The sequence below is a fragment of the Biomphalaria glabrata genome, chromosome 15 (genome assembly GCF_947242115.1).
Source record: "Biomphalaria glabrata chromosome 15, xgBioGlab47.1, whole genome shotgun sequence".
Lineage (NCBI taxonomy): Eukaryota > Metazoa > Mollusca > Gastropoda > Planorbidae > Biomphalaria > Biomphalaria glabrata.
This window is the reverse complement of record NC_074725.1, coordinates 1194710-1214407: the sequence shown is the minus strand read 5'-3', so window position 1 is coordinate 1214407 and position 19698 is coordinate 1194710. Positions and strand designations below refer to the sequence as shown.

General features: G+C 36.7%; 2 protein-coding genes across 8 annotated transcripts in view; one reads left to right on the top strand and one right to left on the bottom strand.

Annotated features, from left to right (window-relative positions):
• Nucleotides 1-2530: 2530 nt before the first annotated feature.
• LOC106058445 (UDP-glucuronosyltransferase 2B17-like) lies at nt 2531-10846 on the top strand. Of its 2 annotated transcripts, none has more exons than XM_056011880.1 (2): nt 2531-3066; nt 9161-10846. In XM_056011880.1, the coding sequence occupies exons 1-2, from the start codon at nt 3049-3051 to the stop codon at nt 10763-10765; spliced, it is 1623 nt and encodes a 540-aa protein (XP_055867855.1). In that variant the 5' UTR covers nt 2531-3048; the 3' UTR covers nt 10766-10846. The 2 variants fall into 2 exon arrangements, with proteins under 2 accessions (XP_055867855.1, XP_055867854.1); XM_056011879.1 differs by lacking the exon at nt 2531-3066 and adding an exon at nt 7746-8017.
• Nucleotides 10847-14521: 3675 nt separating this feature from the next.
• LOC106067678 (kidney mitochondrial carrier protein 1-like) overlaps nt 14522-19698 on the bottom strand; it is a 45804-nt gene continuing 40627 nt past the window's right edge. For all 6 annotated transcript variants that reach the window (XM_056012378.1, XM_056012377.1, XM_056012376.1 and 3 more), the window contains one exon: nt 14522-18866. In XM_056012378.1, the coding sequence (XP_055868353.1) occupies nt 18828-18866 (39 nt within the window). In that variant the 3' untranslated portion in view covers nt 14522-18827. The remainder of the gene's footprint in view (nt 18867-19698) is intronic.

Sequence of the window (19698 nt, the reverse complement as noted above, 5' to 3'; positions counted from 1 at the left end):
CTACAAGGCCTTCCACTTATTTATTATTTTTTATTTCATTTCACAAAACTACAAGGCTGTTTGGGACCCCCTCAACTGAAGAAATCATTAAGAAACAGACACAAAATAGAGCAGTGAGATTCATAACAAACGAATAATCACATTTGACTAGACCCTTAGTAAAATCACTAAATTTAGAAAGCCTTCAGGACAGAAGATTCAAAAGTAAAGTAGCAATCATACATAAAACATTGAACCATAATCTTCAAATACAAAAACAAAATTTAATAAAATACTCAGAATGACACAAAGATATAGTCACATTCCTCGTTCCATATGCTAGGTCAAATTTGTACAATTGCTCCTTCTTCCCTAGTGCTATTAGAGCATGGAATGGGTTGCCTGAGCTAGTCAGGAAAACCAGTGACTTGGCAGAATTTAGGTCATTGGTTAATATGCATGACTGAATGCATGCATGACTTTTTTTGAAGTAACGTCCGTATTCTATAAGATAAGAAGATAAGACACTAAAACTTTTGGTTGCCAATATTCGTCAAAGTTTAAATTTTTTTTTTTAAAGTCAATATTTTATCGTATAAATTACAAACGTTCATTTAAAATCGAAGAAAATTAAGTCCACGCGCTAATCAAGTCGTGCACAGAGATAAACACTTCAAGTCATTAGTTTTCAGGACTAATTCTAGCCAACCGTTCAGTGCTCTAATGACACGTACACTATTTCTTGTGTCAACACTCAAACAATACTTGCACCACAACACAAACTATTGCTTTTGTCAACACGCAAACTATTGCTTGTATCCACACACAAACTATTGCTTGTATCCACACACAATCTATTGCTTGTATTCACACACAAACTATTGCCTGTATCCACACACAAACTATTGCCTGTATCCACACACAAACTATCGCCTGTATCCACATACAAACTATTGCTTGTATCAAAACACAAACTATTGCTTGTATCCACACACAAACTATTGCTTGTATCAACACACAAACTATTGTTTGTATCCACACACAAACTATCGCCTGTATCCACATACAAACTATTGCTTTTGTCAACACGCAAACTATTGCTTGTATCCACACACAAACTATTGCTTTTGTCAACACGCAAACTATTGCTTGTATCCACGCACAAACTATTGCTTTTGTCAACACGCAAACTATTGCTTGTATCCACACACAAACTATTGTTTGTATCCACACACAAACTATTGCCTGTATCCACACACAAACTATTGTTTGTATCCACACACAAACTATTGCCTGTATCCACACACAAAATATTGCTTTTGTCAACACGTAAACTATTGCTTGTATCCACACACAAACTATCGCCTGTATCAACACACAAACTATTGTTTGTATCAACACACAAACTATTGATTGTATCAACACCAAAATAAAGCCTGTATCATCACACAAACTATTGCTTGTATCCACACACAAACTATTGCTTGTATCCACACACAAACTATTGTCTGTATCAACACACAAACTATTGCTTGTATCAACACACAAACTATTGTTTGTATCCACACACAAACTATTGCCTGTATCAACACACAAACTATTGTTTGTATCCACACACAAACTATTGCCTGTATCCACATACAAACTATTGCTTTTGTCAACACGCAAACTATTGCTTGTATCCACACACAAACTATTGTTTGTATCCACACACAAACTATTGCCTGTATCCACACACAAACTATTGTTTGTATCCACACACAAACTATTGCCTGTATCCACACACAAAATATTGCTTTTGTCAACACGTAAACTATTGCTTGTATCCACACACAAACTATCGCCTGTATCAACACACAAACTATGGATTGTATCAACACACAAACTATGGATTGTATCAACACACAAACTATTGATTGTATCAACACCAAAATAAAGCCTGTATCATCACACAAACTATTGCTTGTATCAACACACAAACTATTGCTTGTATCCACACACAAACTATTGTCTGTATCAACACACAAACTATTGCTTGTATCAACACACAAACTATTGTTTGTATCCACACACAAACTATTGCTTGTATCAACACACAAACTATTGCCTGTATCAACACACAAACTATTGCCTGTATCAACACACAAACTATTGCTTGTATCCACACACAAACTATTGTTTGTATCAAGCTCAGTTTTCAGCCTGTGAAGGTGATGAATACGATTCAATTTGACGACATTTTTCTTTTTGTTTCATTCGGACTATGACTGTCACAAGGATGCGACCTCAAACCAAGCACATCCCTCTCCGTGCGCTGCCTGCGCCACTGGGGGGCAGTGGGTGATTGGTGCGTGGTATTTTGTTGGGTGTCCACTCCACATCGGGGGGAGGTGGAAAGGGGTGGAAAGGGTAGTAAAAGAAAGTTGGGGCGGGGGGGGGGGGGCGCCCGCTCTTAAAAACTGTAACGCCCAGACTCGAATCACTAGCACAACCTAGGTCATTCACCGCGCGCACACACACACTCAGGGTTGTGAAGAGGGGGGGGGGGAGACAGTGGGAACTGGAACATGAACCTTTGTGGGGTTAGAACCTAGATCTAGGTTTAATATATCAGTGGTCTAGATCTTTGTTCAGGAAATTAAAAGATTCCCAATCAAACATTCTAAAAGCAATAAGACAATTAATTGAGCTGAAAATTAAAGTAGCTGGATAGATCTATTCACTGGACGTATATTTTGATTTTTCTTTGGAGTTTGTTAAATTTTAACAAATTTACAGTGAATAACAAAATAAAAAAAAAAGAAAAATATTTTCAAAACAGTGTTTATTAGTTAATTTAAACAAATTAAGACCGGTTTCTTATATATATAATTGGATTGCAAGTCTGAAGTCACAGTTTTTCAATAACATTGTCGTCTGCTGAATAAAACCTTCAGAATCGATTCTCTTTGTATTCGTGTGAGGTTTGAGCTTTTTGAGCGCTTCTGCCTGCAGTGACTGGAAAGAACGAGCCTCTCGGATCGTGGGGATTATAATTTGTTACAAACTCTGGCAAGATTAAACATCACGATGGTATTTGATAGCTTGGTAAGTTTATATTGTTTAATATTTATTTAATTTAATTTATTTATTTAATTATTATTATTTAATATCTAGCTCTTATCCCGTATCTCCCGAAGGGCGTGAGGCCTTTACAGTGGGCGAGGATAAAACTCGGGATCATCGTGGGACAGTCCAAAGCGCATACCACACAACGAAGCGCTCTTCCATTGTAGTTTTCGGATATACTAGATCGACTTCCTTACAGCTTTGAGATACAATTTACGGCTTAATTAGTTGTCACAGTATCCGTCATTGTCTTCTTGATTGTAATTTAAACTCTATAGCTTAACTTGGTGAATGAAATGAGAGAGAAAATGGAACGGGTTGCCTGAATCAGCCAGGAAAACGAAAGACTCGGCAGAGTTTACGTCTCTAGTCAACATAAACGTCTAGATGAACACACGGATACACTTGGACGTCATTCTATATTCTTTTGAAGGAACGCCTGTAAGTTATAAAATAACTAGTCGCTATTTTGCAGGACCGGCTTAAGCATCTTAAACCTATGCGACCGCAGCAGGCCCTAACCCTAAAAAAAACGGCATTTTACAATATACAAAATTGTGGAATCTGGTGAAAGAAGCTTTTCGCGCCTCAAACTAATAAAGAATTACTTGAGGTCACAATTCTTGGGGATAGATTGAAACACTTGGTAATTCTTGCTACTGAGCGTGATCTATGTAGGAAACAGAATTTGTATGATATATTGTACTACTTCACTACACGGAAGGTTCTTAAAGTAATTCTGTACTTAGTAAATAATGAATAAAACGCAAAGACGAATTTATTTTCTAATACAAACTCTTAATTTTCCCTTATTATCCGTATCCCTACCCAAACTGGGCTCTGCGCAATCCGTTTCGGTTACGGCCCCGAAATGGTTAAGTCCGCCCTGCTATTTAGTGACGGGTGAATACAGAGTAGATTACTTGTTCTCCACACACCCCCCCCCTCTTTTTTTTCGCCGTAAAAGTTACGTGGGGTAACTCTAGTCCGACTTGCAGAAGTAAAAGAGTTATCTTTCCACATGACTTCTTAGTGGGTGTCAGGCATGGTTAGGGCATGAAGAAAAGTATATAGATAAAAGATTTATAAGATAGTGAATAATATAAATGGATCTTGGTCATTAAGAGTTCATTAGTTAACGTCCTTGCAATCTACAGAACAGACGATGTAAAGGTCATCTATTTCTATGCCCCCCCCCCCCAGTTAACGAGGATGTCACGTGGCCAACACAACGACCAACCGCATTTACTTTTCCCAAACTAACGTCAGGTTTAGGTACCCAGTAGAGCTGGGTGGACTCCGAGACGGGCCTAAAGATCCTGAAATTCAAAATCCCAGTCTTCACCGAGATTCGAACCCAGGACCTCCGGTTCGGAAGCTAAGTGCGTTACCACTCTGCCACTGCGCCTACATGACTGATCCAAACTAATTGATACAATTACAATTAATATAAGCGTATTTGCTTTTTTTAACGTATTTTTTAAATGCTTTTCCTGTTTTCGCTTGATACTGTGTTAGTGTCAGGCGGTATTGTCCAGGGTTCGTGCCTTTTAAGACTATTTCTGTATATCTACATCAACCAAGATTAATATCATTTTTTATACCCAGATTTCTAAAAACAGGAAAGACCGCCTTTCTTTCATCGCCCTTCATCTGCTGCCCAAATACTAACCAAATAAGTACGTTCTTAAAGTAGCATCCCTGCCCCCGCACCCACTGGCACCCACGTGCAACGAGAGAGAATGCTGGTTGGAGAGTTCGAAGATTTAGAAGGAGTGCCGTTATTTGCACTTAACTTTGACCTATATATTTTGCCAGCCCAAACGCAATCAAAACCGTTGTCTAAGGTTTGTCGAGATCATCTTATCTTATCTTATATAATACAGACGTTACTTCAAAAAGAAACGTTTGCTGACACTGTGAACGGCTTCTTAAACTGCTTATAAATTATAACCTACTTTATGTTGCATAAAAAATGCAGTATTGTTAAAAATAATACAACCAATGAAACATTGTTGTATTCCTTATGCTGGATGACGTAAACTTGTTTTAAACCTATTTTCAACAAATATAAATTATTAATAAAAAGATATGAGTTTTTGATACCATATATTAGGGTTATTTTCTGTAGAGGCAAAGAAAAGAGGCCTAAGGCCCAGCGATTTCTATGATGATAACGCTAAAATTGAATAGAGCGAATTCTGATGTTTCCTTTAAAAAAAAACAACTGCTAAAGGATTGGCAGAGATAAATAAGGAAACACTTGAAATAAGAACACTCCCAGGTAAACACAAACAAGTTTAATCAGCCGTCCTGATTACTAGAGTAGTTTCCCCTGTGCATGGGCACAACTCTTCATACAATATAACATACCATCAACATCCCTTCTACCCCCCCCCCCAAAAAAAATACCAACAATAATTCCAAATACAACTTTGAATCATGAATCAACATTATCGGGTCTTGGTTCTTTATGGTAAACATTAAAAACTAATCTTGTTTTGACAACTCGCTTAAGCTGCTTCCTATGGATCCTGAAAATCCCATTGCAAGAAAGAGTGTGTGACATTGAGATACTTACCCGAACAAGTCTTACCAGCATCTGTACAATCCTCATAGAACGTCGCCTGCACTGGTTGGGTCATGTCCACCGGAACTTGACCGGAAGGTTTCTACTATGTTAATTTAAACAGGCTGGCGCCTGAGCTTTTCTTGCTTCGATAAAGCATATTTAAGAATATCTAAATAACCTTTGCGCTCCATCACATGAGTTGTTTTTATATATCAGCCTTACAGTCATTTTTTGAACAAGAAACTGACCGTTTTATTGTAAAAAGTTTTCCCTGTTTCGGATGTTCTTTCAGAGTTGAAGATAGTTTACTTCCTAGTCCAAACCTACCGCAGGACGACGGGGGATGGGAACGGGCAGGGCTTGAACCCGGGACCATCGATAAATCCGAAACATAGGCCCTGCGTGTGAAAACTCAATGCGCGAAATGATCTTCATTCACTTAGTCAAAGGAATCTACTTCATGTTTCTGTTCACTATTTAAATGTCGTTTGATCAGCGAATACTTTGCCGGAGTTGGGGGGGGGGGGGTATGCCCGGGCAGGAAAAAAAAACAACAAAAAACATACAACAAGAGAGACATAGCAAAAATTTTTTTTTTTTTAAATATAAAACTTAAATTAAGCGTAGTTGTATCAATTAGTTTGGATCAGTCATGTCATTAAATTTGTAATAGATCTAGACCAGCGGTTCTCAACCTTTTATGCTCGGTGACCTCTTTTTACAATCCACCATTCTGCCGCGACCTCCCCCCCCCACACACACACACATACAGCAATAGAAGAGTAGACAATTTTCGATGGTCTTAGGCGACCCCTGGCAAATCGTCATTCGACCCCCAAGTGGGTCGCGACCCACAGGCTGAGAACCCCTGATCTAGACTAACAATAATAAATATGTGCGATTAGAATTTTTTTACCAATTGTTTTTGTTTACCAAAAGTTCATGCTTTTAACTTTCTCAATACGCTAGGATCCTATCACTTGTCTGGACCAGTTGGTAAAGGGGTGGGGGAGAAAGAAGGGGGTATCTGGCTGATTGTTTTTTTTTTAATTGCATTTATTAAAAATAAATGTTGAACGACCTGAATTCGAACTTAGGGCTAACGTACCAACCACTATACCAGTGAAGTGCTGATGAAAATAGAAGGTTTTATAGTAATCTATTTTTAGCTTCTCACTTTAAAGCTGCGACATATAAAGGGAACTAATTCAACTTATATCACCACAACAATTATGTACAATTTCTTACCCTTGTTTGATACCAAATAAAATATTCCATTAGCAATAGTTATCGAGCTAATTGTTTAATTTTTAGCGGCTCCCGAAAGAGGAAAAGACGCTATTAGTTTTGTGTGGAATATCTGTCTGTCCGTCCCGAAAATTCGACATCATAATATTTTAGACCAATCAAAGGTCTGATGCAAAGGCAACTTTTTTTCTTTTCTGAAGGCGAAAAATCTAATTCTTTTAATCAATTATGCAAGCAGTTGTTGTTTTTTTTTAAATACACCATTTTTACAACTATTCACTATTAATAACTATTAACACTATTAACAAACAAGGGAGGCTTTTTTTTTTTAGTAAGAAACAATAGACTGTCTTTGTAACCTTGTTTAAATTGATTCCTGTTTTGTCAGGTCAAAGAAATAATTGTGCCAAATTTCATCGCAATACTAGATTAGGTGTGAAAGAAAAAAAAGTGTACAAACTTTTTACCAGACAGACCGAGTGAGTTGATATAAGTTTTGTATATACTTTTAAAAAACATAGCTTATCTATGATAAAGAACTCCACAATTATAACTATATCTCTCAATAATGTAAAAGTCCCTTTTTCGATACCACAAAAATAAATAATTCATGTTTTGTTAAGTAAAATAAATAATTATTTAAAGTTTGAAACTTGATCTGAGAATAGGCATAGAACAATTATCTAAGGGGAAAAAACCACATAAGTACCAATATCTGTGAATACTGATGGTCTCAAACATGATAATTAATTACTAGTAACAAAATCTAATTGTTTTTTTTTTTTTTTTTTTTTTTTTTTCCTTTTTTTCCCTTTTTAGCTTTTTGACTTCAATTGTGGTCTTAGAATTGGTGTGGGAGAAAGAACGTTTTTAAACTTTTTACAAGACAGACTGTATTGATACAAGGCGGACACGACTAGTCTTCTTTCAGCTATTTCTGAGTGTCAACAAGAAAATAGGAAAAACTGAATTCGATAGAAGCAACACACACACACACACACACAAACCAGAAAGAAAGCTGGACATTGTCGCTATTGTAGGCCAATGCCTGCCTGTTGTAGGACAGGGACTCAAGAAAGGAGGACGTGTCCTCTCTCTGCTGGACGTCCGGTAACCCTAACCTTAGATATTCACATTGTAAAGCAAACGTTTCTCGAAATGTAGAGCTCTTCTTTCGAGGTCGAAGAAGAGCACATTTCTCATTGTCTAGGAGCTCCAAGATGGCTATCGAGCCCAAACCACGCTTTGAAAAGCCACATAAGCGCTGATGCAGATAGGCCGTGCTTCCGTTTGTGATCTGCGTTCTTTAATCATGGCTGAACTCCTTACCTCGTATCTTGGAGCCATGAAGAGCGATCAAGAGCCACCGTTTCCCAGCCGTGGGAGGGAACCTCACACTCCTTTAGGGAAGTCTTTGGGAGTGTTTTTATTCACTCATGAAATTGTTCTTCTAAGTGAATGCCTATTTTTACTTTAAAATCTACAATATGTTGATACGATTACTTTACAGCGCTAAAAAAATATATATTTTTTTTAATTTAAAAAGAACACTACATGCATTTTAATGTACATTTAATATTTTTAAAGAGTATATGCCATTTTTACAAAGCTTACAATAACCCACTCTGTCTGTCTGTCTGTCTGTGTACACGTTATTTCTCACACACCCATTCTCGGATCAAGTTCTAACTTAACACGTTTATTCATTGACATAGACAAGACATAAATAAATTTTTTAAAAAAGGTAACCAATTATACAATTAATTACTGGTAATTCATTATTTTGTTTAATAGCAATAAGGGAAACTAATACTTCAGTATTCACACATATGGCTATAAATGTTGTGTTTTGTCTCCTTAAATAAATGCCGACGCTATTTCTCCCTCGCGCATTCTCCGATCAAGTTGATATTGTAAACAATTATTTATTGTACTTAACAATACATGAATCAGTACATTAAAATGCTTAATTAGTCACTTAATTATTTGTAATTAATTATTCTGCTTGATATCGAATAAGGGAAACAACGTGTACATTATTGGTAGATAAAGCTCTAAGGACGGAGTTCTTCCCTTTAGATAAGTTGTTTTTGTTTTTTTTTCAAGGATTTTTTTTTTTTTTGCTTGTTTAATTAATTCTACCATTTAAAATATCCGAGTTTATTCACGCTATAATCTTAAATCGCAAATAGTCATATCCGCTTCACATATATCTCACAGTCATTTTGACGCTAATCTTTGTTTCGTCCTCAGGTTTCCTTTGCCAAGTTTCTCTTGTTCTGTTCAGTGCTAGGGCTGCTGCTCTTTTCTCCGAAGATGTATGAAGCCAAGAAAGTCGTGATGTTTCCCTCGACCACGAGAAGCTACATCCTCTACCACAGCAACATCGCCCAGTCGTTGATGAATCTAGGCCACGACGTCTGGCTGTGCGTGCCTCGCTACCTGGCAGACGAGAATCTGGTCTCCAACAGAAGCATTCGCCTGCTGACGTACGACTCTCTCAGCTCCAATGACACCCTCACCCTGGAAGAGTTCTGGCAGGTCGGGAACGACAGCATCTTCAGTCTCTTCAGACGTGACCTCAAAAAAGAAAGATATGTAAGAAAAACGTTAGCGGACACAGAGTTTCTGGGCCAGCTGCAAAGCATAAAACCGGACCTCTTTGTCTTAGAGCTGTCTAAAAAGATCGTTAACTTGGTGGTCATACCATACAAGTATTCTATTCCGTTTGCCTTCGTTGGGACCATGAATGACCCAACGCTGACCAGAACTTATATCAACCCATCGTTTGAGCCTATTATATATTTGAATTTGACAGACAATATGACGTTTCTGCAGCGACTGAAGTCTTCTTTTCTCTACTACTACTATTTCTTGTATCACCCCTACATCGACAACAGCGTTGTCCCCGTGTTCGCCCCTGAAAAAGAGCGTCTAACCATCAATGAGATCGTCCTGAAGGCGGAGATATTTCTCTTCGAAGCCGACAACGTCATGGATTACCCTCGCGTCTCTTTGCCCAACATAAAATTTATCGGGAGCTCTTCAGCCAAGCCAGCAAAGCGACTTACAGGAGATCTCAAAATGTTTGCTGATAACTCCACCAACGGCATTGCCTTAGTCAGTTTTGGCAGCAAAAATTTACTCATACCACGTGACATTTTAGACAAGATGGCGACCTCTTTTCGAGAGATAAACTTGAATGTAATTTGGAGGATTAAGCAAATATCGATCAACTCCTCAAAGATAATCACCAGAGAGTGGTTTCCCCAGAATGACCTTTTGGGTCATCCCAATATGAAAGTCTTCATTTCCCATTGTGGTAAAAATGGACAGTACGAGGCATTGTACCACGCTGTCCCAATGCTATGCATACCATTACAAACTGACCAATTCTACAATGCAGAACGGGTCACGGTAAAGCGGTTCGGACTTAGCGCTGACATTCGAGCTGTCAGCTCCGAACAATTAACAAATCTCATCCAAGAAGTGGCTACTAACCCCAAGTACAAAGTCAGTATTCAGAAGTCATCAAACATATACAAACACCTTTATGCGTCATCTAGCATCGAGGCTGCCTTCTGGTTGGATCACGTGATGACATATGGCAGCGACCATATGCGGTCACAGGCTCAAAAAGTACCCCTTTACCAATTTCTTAATTTAGACATTCTGGTATTCGCCTTTATAATTTGTGCCATTGCTCCGATAATTCTAACTGTGCTGTGTTATAAATTATTCTTCATATTGAAGAAATTGTACATTCATATTTTTATGTTTTTATATTTTATAACGAAACAAATTTATGTGTATACATTAATGGACATTATACAGCCGTACAAAAGTAAAAATGAATAAATCAAAATAAAATAATCACCTAATGTACACCTTTATATTTACGATAAAATTTTATTGAAGTTAAACATCAAAATGTTTAAAAAGCAAACGCTGTCGGTGTATATCTCCTCCTTCGTGGTCGAATCTATCTACATTTCTCATTTCCTATGAACATGAAGAGGACTATAACGTCCAATCCTTGCTTTGAAAGGTCACGTAATCATCTTCTTTTTTGAAGTAACGTCTGTATTATATAAGATAAGGTCGGCCGCATGCATAGCGCGTAAGCATCTACTTTTTTGAAGTAAAGTCTGTATTTTATAAGATAAGATAAAATGGGTAGGTTTGGTCAGTTGTAGATAGACCTGCTGGTCACTCTCCTTGCTTCGTATCACGGAATTCCGAAATTCACAGCTTCACGCCATGAGGAGCGATCGAGAGCTAGTGCTTCCCAGCCGTGAATGCCAATATCAAACTCCTTGAAGGAGCTCTTGATGGTGTCTTTATTGACCCCACGGGAGCTCCTTCTTGCACACAGCTCATGGACAGAAGTCGTTTGGGAAGGCGAATGTCTAGCATGCGGACTACGTGTCCTGCCCATCGAAATTGGGACCTTTTTACTGTGACATGGATACTGTTCATGTTAAACAACTTTAGGATTTCAGTATCTGGTATGTGAGCACACCAATGCATCTTATGGATTTTCCTTAGACAGCATTGGTGGAAGGAGTTAAGCTTTTTAATGTGTCGGGAATATAAGGTCAAGGACTCCGATGCGTAGAGAGTGACGGGAGCACTACAACACAGTAGACTTGCAGTTTTGTAGATATGCTGAGTCCTAATAGGCTTAATGTAAAAATTATATTGATTTGGCATACAGTTGGGATAGATCCGATTGGGTCTGTTAAAGTCTTTCGAATAGAGTGGTCTCAGTTCCAATCCCTGTGAGGACTGCACTGGCATTGTTACCATGGCGTGAAGGGGCTTACTGCACCCACGTTCATTGATTATTACTTTGAATTAAGGAGTAACATGTCGCCATTACTTCGGATAAGTTGGCACTGAATTAAATGTAAGGGAAATCATTTGTAAAATGAGTGTCTTTATGTACATTTGGACCTACTAGTACATCAAGGATAACCTAACCCAGCTTCAGTTTTCTTTACAATGAGGGAGAGTACTATCATATTTTTAAACTCGGGCCAAGAAGTACCTGGCTACGCCTCTGGAAGACTTGTATTTTAAACTACGGGATTCTTAGGTCGCCCCGGAGTCCACCAAACTTTAATTAGGGGAAGTAAAGGCAGTTGGTCATTGTGCTGGCCACATGACACCCGCGTTAACCGGCGGCCATAAAAACAGATGAACCTTGAATCTAAGGTCTGAAATGGAGAAAACACTAATGGCCAGCTTAGACTTGTGTATATGATTATTAAAGCAACCGGAATTCTTAATTCTTACTGTCAGCTCACTTTCTCCATGGGTGGTAACAGGGTCGGACTGGATGTCAAAATCGGCCCGGGCATCCTCTATTTCGTCCGGCCCATAAATTGCATATTATATGATGGACATCCAATTCTAGGTCAACATGTCATCAAAATCATTCTGTCAAGTTGATAATATATCGATAGCTGTACACATGCATACAGTGACTATAAATACTTCACCCAGAGGGCCTCTCTTGTAAGAGAATACTAGAAAACCTTCCACAAAGCATTACGTGCCGAAGTGACATGCATGTCGCCCTTATCTTATAAAACAGACGTGATGTAAAAAAAAAAAAAAGATGATTACTGTGGTTCTACCGTCCCATTTAGGTATCGGCCCACCGGGTATTTGCCCGAATGCCCATATAGCCAGTCCGCCCCTGGGTGGTAAATACGGTGGAATTTTTAAAAATTAATATCAAGAATTGCTGATTAGTTCCGTTGATAGAATTTCGCACAAATAACGGGAATGTCGAAGGTTTGATCCTCATGCTGGTCAATATATTTCTCTTAATTTGTCTATGTCAAATCAAATTGGCCTTTTAGTTTTCTGAATTATTTGAACAGAAGATAGGAACTCTTCTGTGTTACAAAATCCCAAAGCTTTGGTCTAGACGTGGGTTAGCACGAGGGGTGGAGACTTGCCCAGGATGTAAAAAGGTGCGTCACCTGGTTTCGGTGTAAATAGCAAACTTAATGCACAGACCACAATGCATGAATCTTTCCTAATGTTGGTTTATTGTTCAGATTTACTAGTTTTCATTCATTAGATTGGGGAGTTGATTAAACTTGTTAGATTTATTATAGGTGTTAGCATGTTAGATCTATTGTACAGCCTTTTAAAAAAAAATGTTTCTTTTGAGACTACCATTGTTGTTTTAACGAAATCTTAAACTGCTGAGTGTTTATTTATCATTTTTAAATAAACTGATTGATTTTGAAACATTCAAGAGTTGTCATTCTTTGTCAAGTTTTTGTTTCCATGTGAAGAGTTGTCTTGTTTACTGCGACTAATTGTCTTTTTGACCACTCCCATGTAACTTTCAAATAGAACTTTTCAGAAAGTGTATAAACCTTTTTTTTTTAATGTGCACATGAAAAGCGTTTCAGACAGGTGACGCTGTTGTTTAATTGCTTATTTAAAAAACTCAACAATAACAATGTCGGTGTTGATAAGGGTGATGGTTGGATTGCAGCTTGAGAGAATTTATCAAAATAAACTCTGGAAAGATAGATCTATATCTTAACTTTTACACAAATCTTGCAACAAGCGTGAAACTCGTTTTAAAACGAAAATAATCTGAATTGTATTCACGCCAATTTAAAACCATTAATATTAAAACCATGATTTTAAAAAGGATATTGGACACTCCAGTGATCGACAAGTTTGGACAGTTCATGAACAATTTTAACGTGAACTGTTGTGTAAACCGTAAACTTTTGTCAGTGTCTTATGTCTTGTTGGCAATGTCATTTCTTCAGTACTGAATAAACATAAAGAGATAACGGATTACCCAAAGATTGAAACATTGTACTTCCAGCCATTTCAAAACTGCTACTCTCTCTCTCTCTGAGATTTGAACTGGCTTTCTTCAGCCTTGCCCCCCCCCCCTTTTTTCAATCCACTTAACTGCATCAATCAGAAATGCAGCCAACGTGTCCAACGGAACAATATCCACGTCTCACCCCCCTCCTCCCTTCCACCATGCAGTCTGCGTGTTCATGGTTGAAATCAGTTTTTTTTGTTTTTTTTTATTAGCTTTTAGTAACTAACACTACTGCTGCAGCTTAATTTTAGAACCGCTCAGAATACATTTGGATCAGATCTATTATGCAATCACCGAGACTAGATCCAATACTTTTGTTCCAGGACCAAACTGGCTACGTCATTTATTTACATTTTGAACCAACGTAAGCCCGAGGTACATTTAGGTTTACTCTCGGGGAGTTGTTGGCCTTCTTAGTTGCAAAACATTGTTCCACTGTTTAAGTGTTTTATTAGTACAGCACCTAGACTATCTTACAGTTTACAGGCTTAGCTTCAAAGCAGAAAACTTTAATTAGATACAGAGTCTAGGAACACCTTGCATGGACCATACACTCTTAGACACATGTATATACTAGAGAGTTTTTAACTCTTTCTCTCCGTAATTATTTACCATATTCTGGTGGAATCAACGCTGGTATCGTCAGTTAGGAGAGAAAGAGTTAAAGAAGAATTATTTGACTGCAGCTTTTTAGTTCTGTGTTAACAACCACGATAACAAAGCTAACAATGCGAAAACAAAAATTGCTCTTTCAAATGACCTTTTAATAGTTTCAACCATTTGATATCATTTTAATTTTTAAAAATTGCATAAATATAATTTATTTCATTTAATGTATTTTATTGCATGTCATTGATGATTGTATACACTTAGCCTTCACTTTCTTTATAAACAAGGGACAACACTCTCTGTCCACTGGCTGTATCAAGTTGAACACAGAGGGGGAAAAAAATGATACATTTACAACTAAAACGTTAAGCAAGACAAAACCTAGAAAAACTTAAAAAGGTGAAAGATACCCAAAGATTTGTAAGTAAGGAGCAAGGGGTTACAGAATGTTAGGTTTTTCTGTGTTGAATCAATGAATCTGAGGGGACTAAATAAAAAAAAAACTAGATTGACTGGACAAGGCAACCACCCCCTTCAGGCCACTAGGGCCCCTCCCCAATCAGTGTAAACAACATCAACCTTGTCTTAACACGAGTAAACAAATGAACCAATGTTTGAGACTTAATAAATAGATGAAACCAGTTGATGAAAGAGAGAAATAAACTATTGAGTTGGTACATATTTATATAAATAAGGACAAATAAAAAGTTGGAACAAAAAATACAAGACACAAAACAAAATGTTTCAGAGAGTTGCTAGAGATTGATCAGGTACAACTTGTCATATCTCTACAGAATGTCTCTGAAATCAAGTTTACAAATGTTAACATTATGCCATCAATAAAACAGCCCAGACAAACACAATTCTAGTCAGGTCTGGGCAGTGCCAGCAGCTCCTGAGTCTATCCAGAGCTCATGCTGAGCCAGTGTAACAAAACCAATACAAAGTGCTGGACACACAAGTTCTGTTTAAATATCTCGTTGAAAGGTGGTGGGGCAGGCATTGGCTTGCTCACACGGCCAAAAGTCAAACACTAAGAAATAATAAACTGAGAGATCATCACACAACATCACATTATCCAAGCCTGCACTAACACCTAAATGGCAGCACAGAATACCCTCTTCCAGTGGCCCACAAATGAGATTGGACCATAGGCTCTGAGCAAGCTATAAGCAGGAAAGTAGCGCTACATAAAAGCTGTAATTTAATTTTTAATTTTAACTGATGACATGCCATAGACATTTAAGTTGTCATTAGATTCAGTCGACCTCTAAATACACATTAAATGTCTACAATCATAACTACATTCCGAAAAGAATTACAAAAATTCTCTCCCTTTGTGACCCAGAAGGCAATCAAAGTATCTCGGTAGGAACAGGTTAGCCAGCCTGTGACTGACATCTGAATATCATGCAGCAGTGCTTCTATCTGCAACTACTGAGTAGATGGGGAAATAAGCAAAATATAAATACTACTTTTTAAAAACAAACTCTATACAATAACTCCCATAGTTCTTGATACTGCAAAATTTCTCTCCCTTTTCTATGTAAAACAAAAATAATTAACTAATTGGTTAATTTTTTTAGATTGGTTTTTGGATTTGTTACTGACAATGAATAATTTTGCAAAGTTTTCACTTGGATCTAAGATTGGGAAGGGGGAGAAATAAGGTGTACAAAATGTGTACCAGACAGCTAAAGGGAGTTAATGTAAGCTTCGTATAAAATATTTAAAAAAAGATGTCCTCTATAATAAATTTGATATGAATGTCTGCTGAGTAAGGACTATTCTAAAAATTGTATCAGTTGCCATGCCACCAACTGCCATTTGAAATAAAATAAATGAATGAATGTTAAACTAAACTAAACAATGAGGCTAGAAACTTGATTCCTTAGAAGAAAATGTTCATAAAGCAATGACATAAATAAACTCATTTTGTGCTTTAGTCAAAAAATAGCGTATGGTAAAAAAAAGTATTCATACAGGGGGAATAATCCAATTGAAAAATATTTCAAAGACCCTGGTCAAATAAATTGACTAAAATTGTTAATATGTTTTAGATAAACATTTTCTACACATTCTCCCAGGTAATAGTGCTTCAATACAAAACATATCAACCGTTATAGCTTTATAATATGGTTCAAGACTGCCATAGTAAATGGTTAAATCTGTTTACATTCTGAAATGCTCAATCAAATGTTTGTTCTCCATTGCAGAGATATCATTGCCTATACTTCCATGTTATTTGCACTGCATAACCAAAACAAAACTTGCAATTTATGGATTAGCCTCCCTTTAATGAAAACCTCCCATGTCCTCAGATGTCGAACGAGTGCATCAGTGACACTGGACAGAAAATCTCAAAAGGAACCAAATAAATTATGGAAATGAAATGTACAACCAAAATAAAGATTGAAACTCTGACACCTCAAGAGAGCCTCAAGTCTATTTACACACCTCAGCCACGAGTTTATTTACATGTAAAACAGAAGCAACCTTCATAGAAGATTTTAATAGACTGTTACAGTATATGAACAAAGGTGTTTAGTATCTCTTTTAACAATGGATGGAAAACTTAAATACTGGACGACGTCCACTTTCCAAGTGTTTATGTCTGGGTACAGGTCTTGGGAAATAGAGCTCAACTCATTCATTCATCATTCAGCCTACACACACAGCAAATAATCTTAAACGTCTTTGAAATTATTGTTTGTTTTCAGCCTAACACATTTTCAAGCTAACATGTTCAATTGAGATGCACGAAGAGATGATTGGCAGATTTTAGAAGATAATTTTTTTTTACTGGTATTATTAGGGCACATGTTTGTTTGTTCAACCATGGATTCGGTGAATTAGAAATTGTCTTCCTACTTTCGTACACTATTCATCATCATAACGACAATGATTTCAATGTCTGAAAATTCAGGATGAGTGCATTGTCGTAGACTAAAACAAACACTTCAATATAAGTGCTAAAAAAACAAATATTTCTTCATCTGCAAATAGAGCCTTTTTGAAGGAATACACCTGCAAATAGAGCCTTTTTGCAGGAATACACCTGGAAATAGAGCCTTTTTGAAGGAATACACCTGCAAATAGAGCCTTTTTGAAGGAATACACCTGCAAATAGAGCCTTTTTGAAGGAATACACCTGCAAATAGAGCCTTTTTGAAGGAATACACCTGCAAATAGAGCCTTTTTGAAGGAATACACCAGCAAATAGAGCCTTTTTGAAGGAATACACCTGCAAATAGAGCATTTTTGAAGGAATACACCTGCAAATAGAGCCTTTTTGAAGGAATACACCTGCAAATAGAGCCTTTTTGAAGGAATACACCAGCAAATAGAGCCTTTTTGAAGGAATACACCTGCAAATAGAGCATTTTTGAAGGAATACACCTGCAAATAGAGCATTTTTGAAGGAGTACACCTGCAAATAGAGCCTTTTTGAAGGAATACACCTGCAAATAGAGCTTTTTTGAAGGAATACACCTGCAAATAGAGCATTTTTGAAGGAGTACACCTGCAAATAGAGCCTTTTTGAAGGAATACACCTGCAAATAGAGCCTTTTTGAAGGAATACACCTGCAAATAGAGCCTTTTTGAAGGAATACACCTGCAAATAGAGCCTTTTTGAAAGAATACAAAACATCAAAAGTTTGGGTGACTACAATAGGATGGACATTGCACTTTAAACAAAATTTGTAATAAAGTAACAACAAAATACATCCATCTTCTTTTACATGTTCTTTTGTTGTTGTTGTTTTCTTTACATGGACTATGCAGTCTAGTGAAATATTTTTTGGTAACATCCACAAAAACAAAAAGCTTTGTGGGCCTTTCTGTCAAGTAAAAAAATAAAATTTCTGAAAATTCAGGATGAGTGCAATGTCGTAGATTAATAAAATGAACAATTCTAAAAAATATTAACTAAATCTCTTTGTCTTAAATAAAACGAAAAAAATAATAATTTTTCTTTTTTTACTTTACAACTTCTGGACTCTTAGCCAGATGATATGAAAGACACGAGAAAGAGTCCAGAAATATACACACAAGCCATGCATACAGTTGAATGATCAACAATTTAAAAAAATGAAAAAAAAAACAAAAAAAAAACAACTATATTCTGTATTTACATCTAATAAATTTCTTCCCACTGTGTTGAACTTGGCTCATTGCAAAGTTGTTTCCCAAATATATTTCTTTACATAGAAATATTTACATGAATATTTACATCGGTTGAGATTATTAAACCCATCAGCTCCTCTAAACACTGAACGTCTGATATGATGAGATTCTTCAAAACCTCTTGTTTAGTTAAGTCATTGACACAATTCAGGGTCTGAGTGAAGTGAGATCTCCAATGATTCTATTCACAAGAAGATTGTCTGACTACAATAAGATCTCCAAAGATTCTATTCACACAAAGATTGTGAACAATCAGTATAGATGCTTCAATTGTTCATAAGTCATAAAGAACTGAAGGTGGAGTCAAGGAAAACAATTATAGGTATAAATATTATAAGTATAAGTATAAATATTATAAGTATAAAAAAATGTATTTCAGTACATAAAAGTATATACCTATCTTATCTTATATAATACAGACGTTACTTCAAAAAAGAAGATGATTACGTCCTATGCGTCATGCATTTAGTCATGCATATTAACCAATGACTTAAATTCTGCCAAGTCACTGGTTTTCCTGGCTAGCTCAGGCAACCCATTCCATGCTCTAATAGCACTAGGGAAGAAGGAGTATTTGTACAAATTTGTCCTAGCATATGGGACGAGGAATGTGCCTTTATCTTTGTGTCTTTCAGAGTATTTTATTAAATTTTGTTTTTGTATTTGAAGATTATGGTTCAGTGTTTTATGTATTATTGCTACTTTACTTTTGAGCCTTCTGTCCTGAAGGCTTTCTAAATTTAGTGATTTTACTAAAGGTGTTACTCTAGTCAAATGTGAATATTCGTTTGTTATGAATCGCACTGCTCTATTTTGTGTCTGTTCTAGTTTCTTAATGTTTTCTTGAGTTGAGGGGTCCCAAACAGAGGATGCATATTCTATTATTGGCCTAACCAAGGTTAAATAACATTTTAGTTTTATGTTCTTATTTGATTTATAGAAATTTCTTTTAATAAATCCTAATGCTTTGTTTGATTTTTTTGTAGTTTCATCAATATGTGGATTCCATGACAGTTTTTCATTTATTATAACACCTAGGTATTTTGCGTTTTTAGTCTGTGTTACTGGTTTGCCATGAATAAGATAAGTGGAATTTTTTTGTTTTAGTTTTTTTGTTACTCTT

Excerpts from the sequence above, each read along its gene's own strand:
- LOC106058445 (XM_056011879.1), top strand. The coding sequence starts at position 7,952 with ATGCCTGCCTGTTGTAGGACAGGGACTCAAGAAAGGAGGACGTGTCCT. Across the intron at positions 8,018-9,160 it reads CTCTCTCTGCTGGACGTCCG|GTTTCCTTTGCCAAGTTTCT; the intron begins GTAACCCTAACC and ends TTTCGTCCTCAG.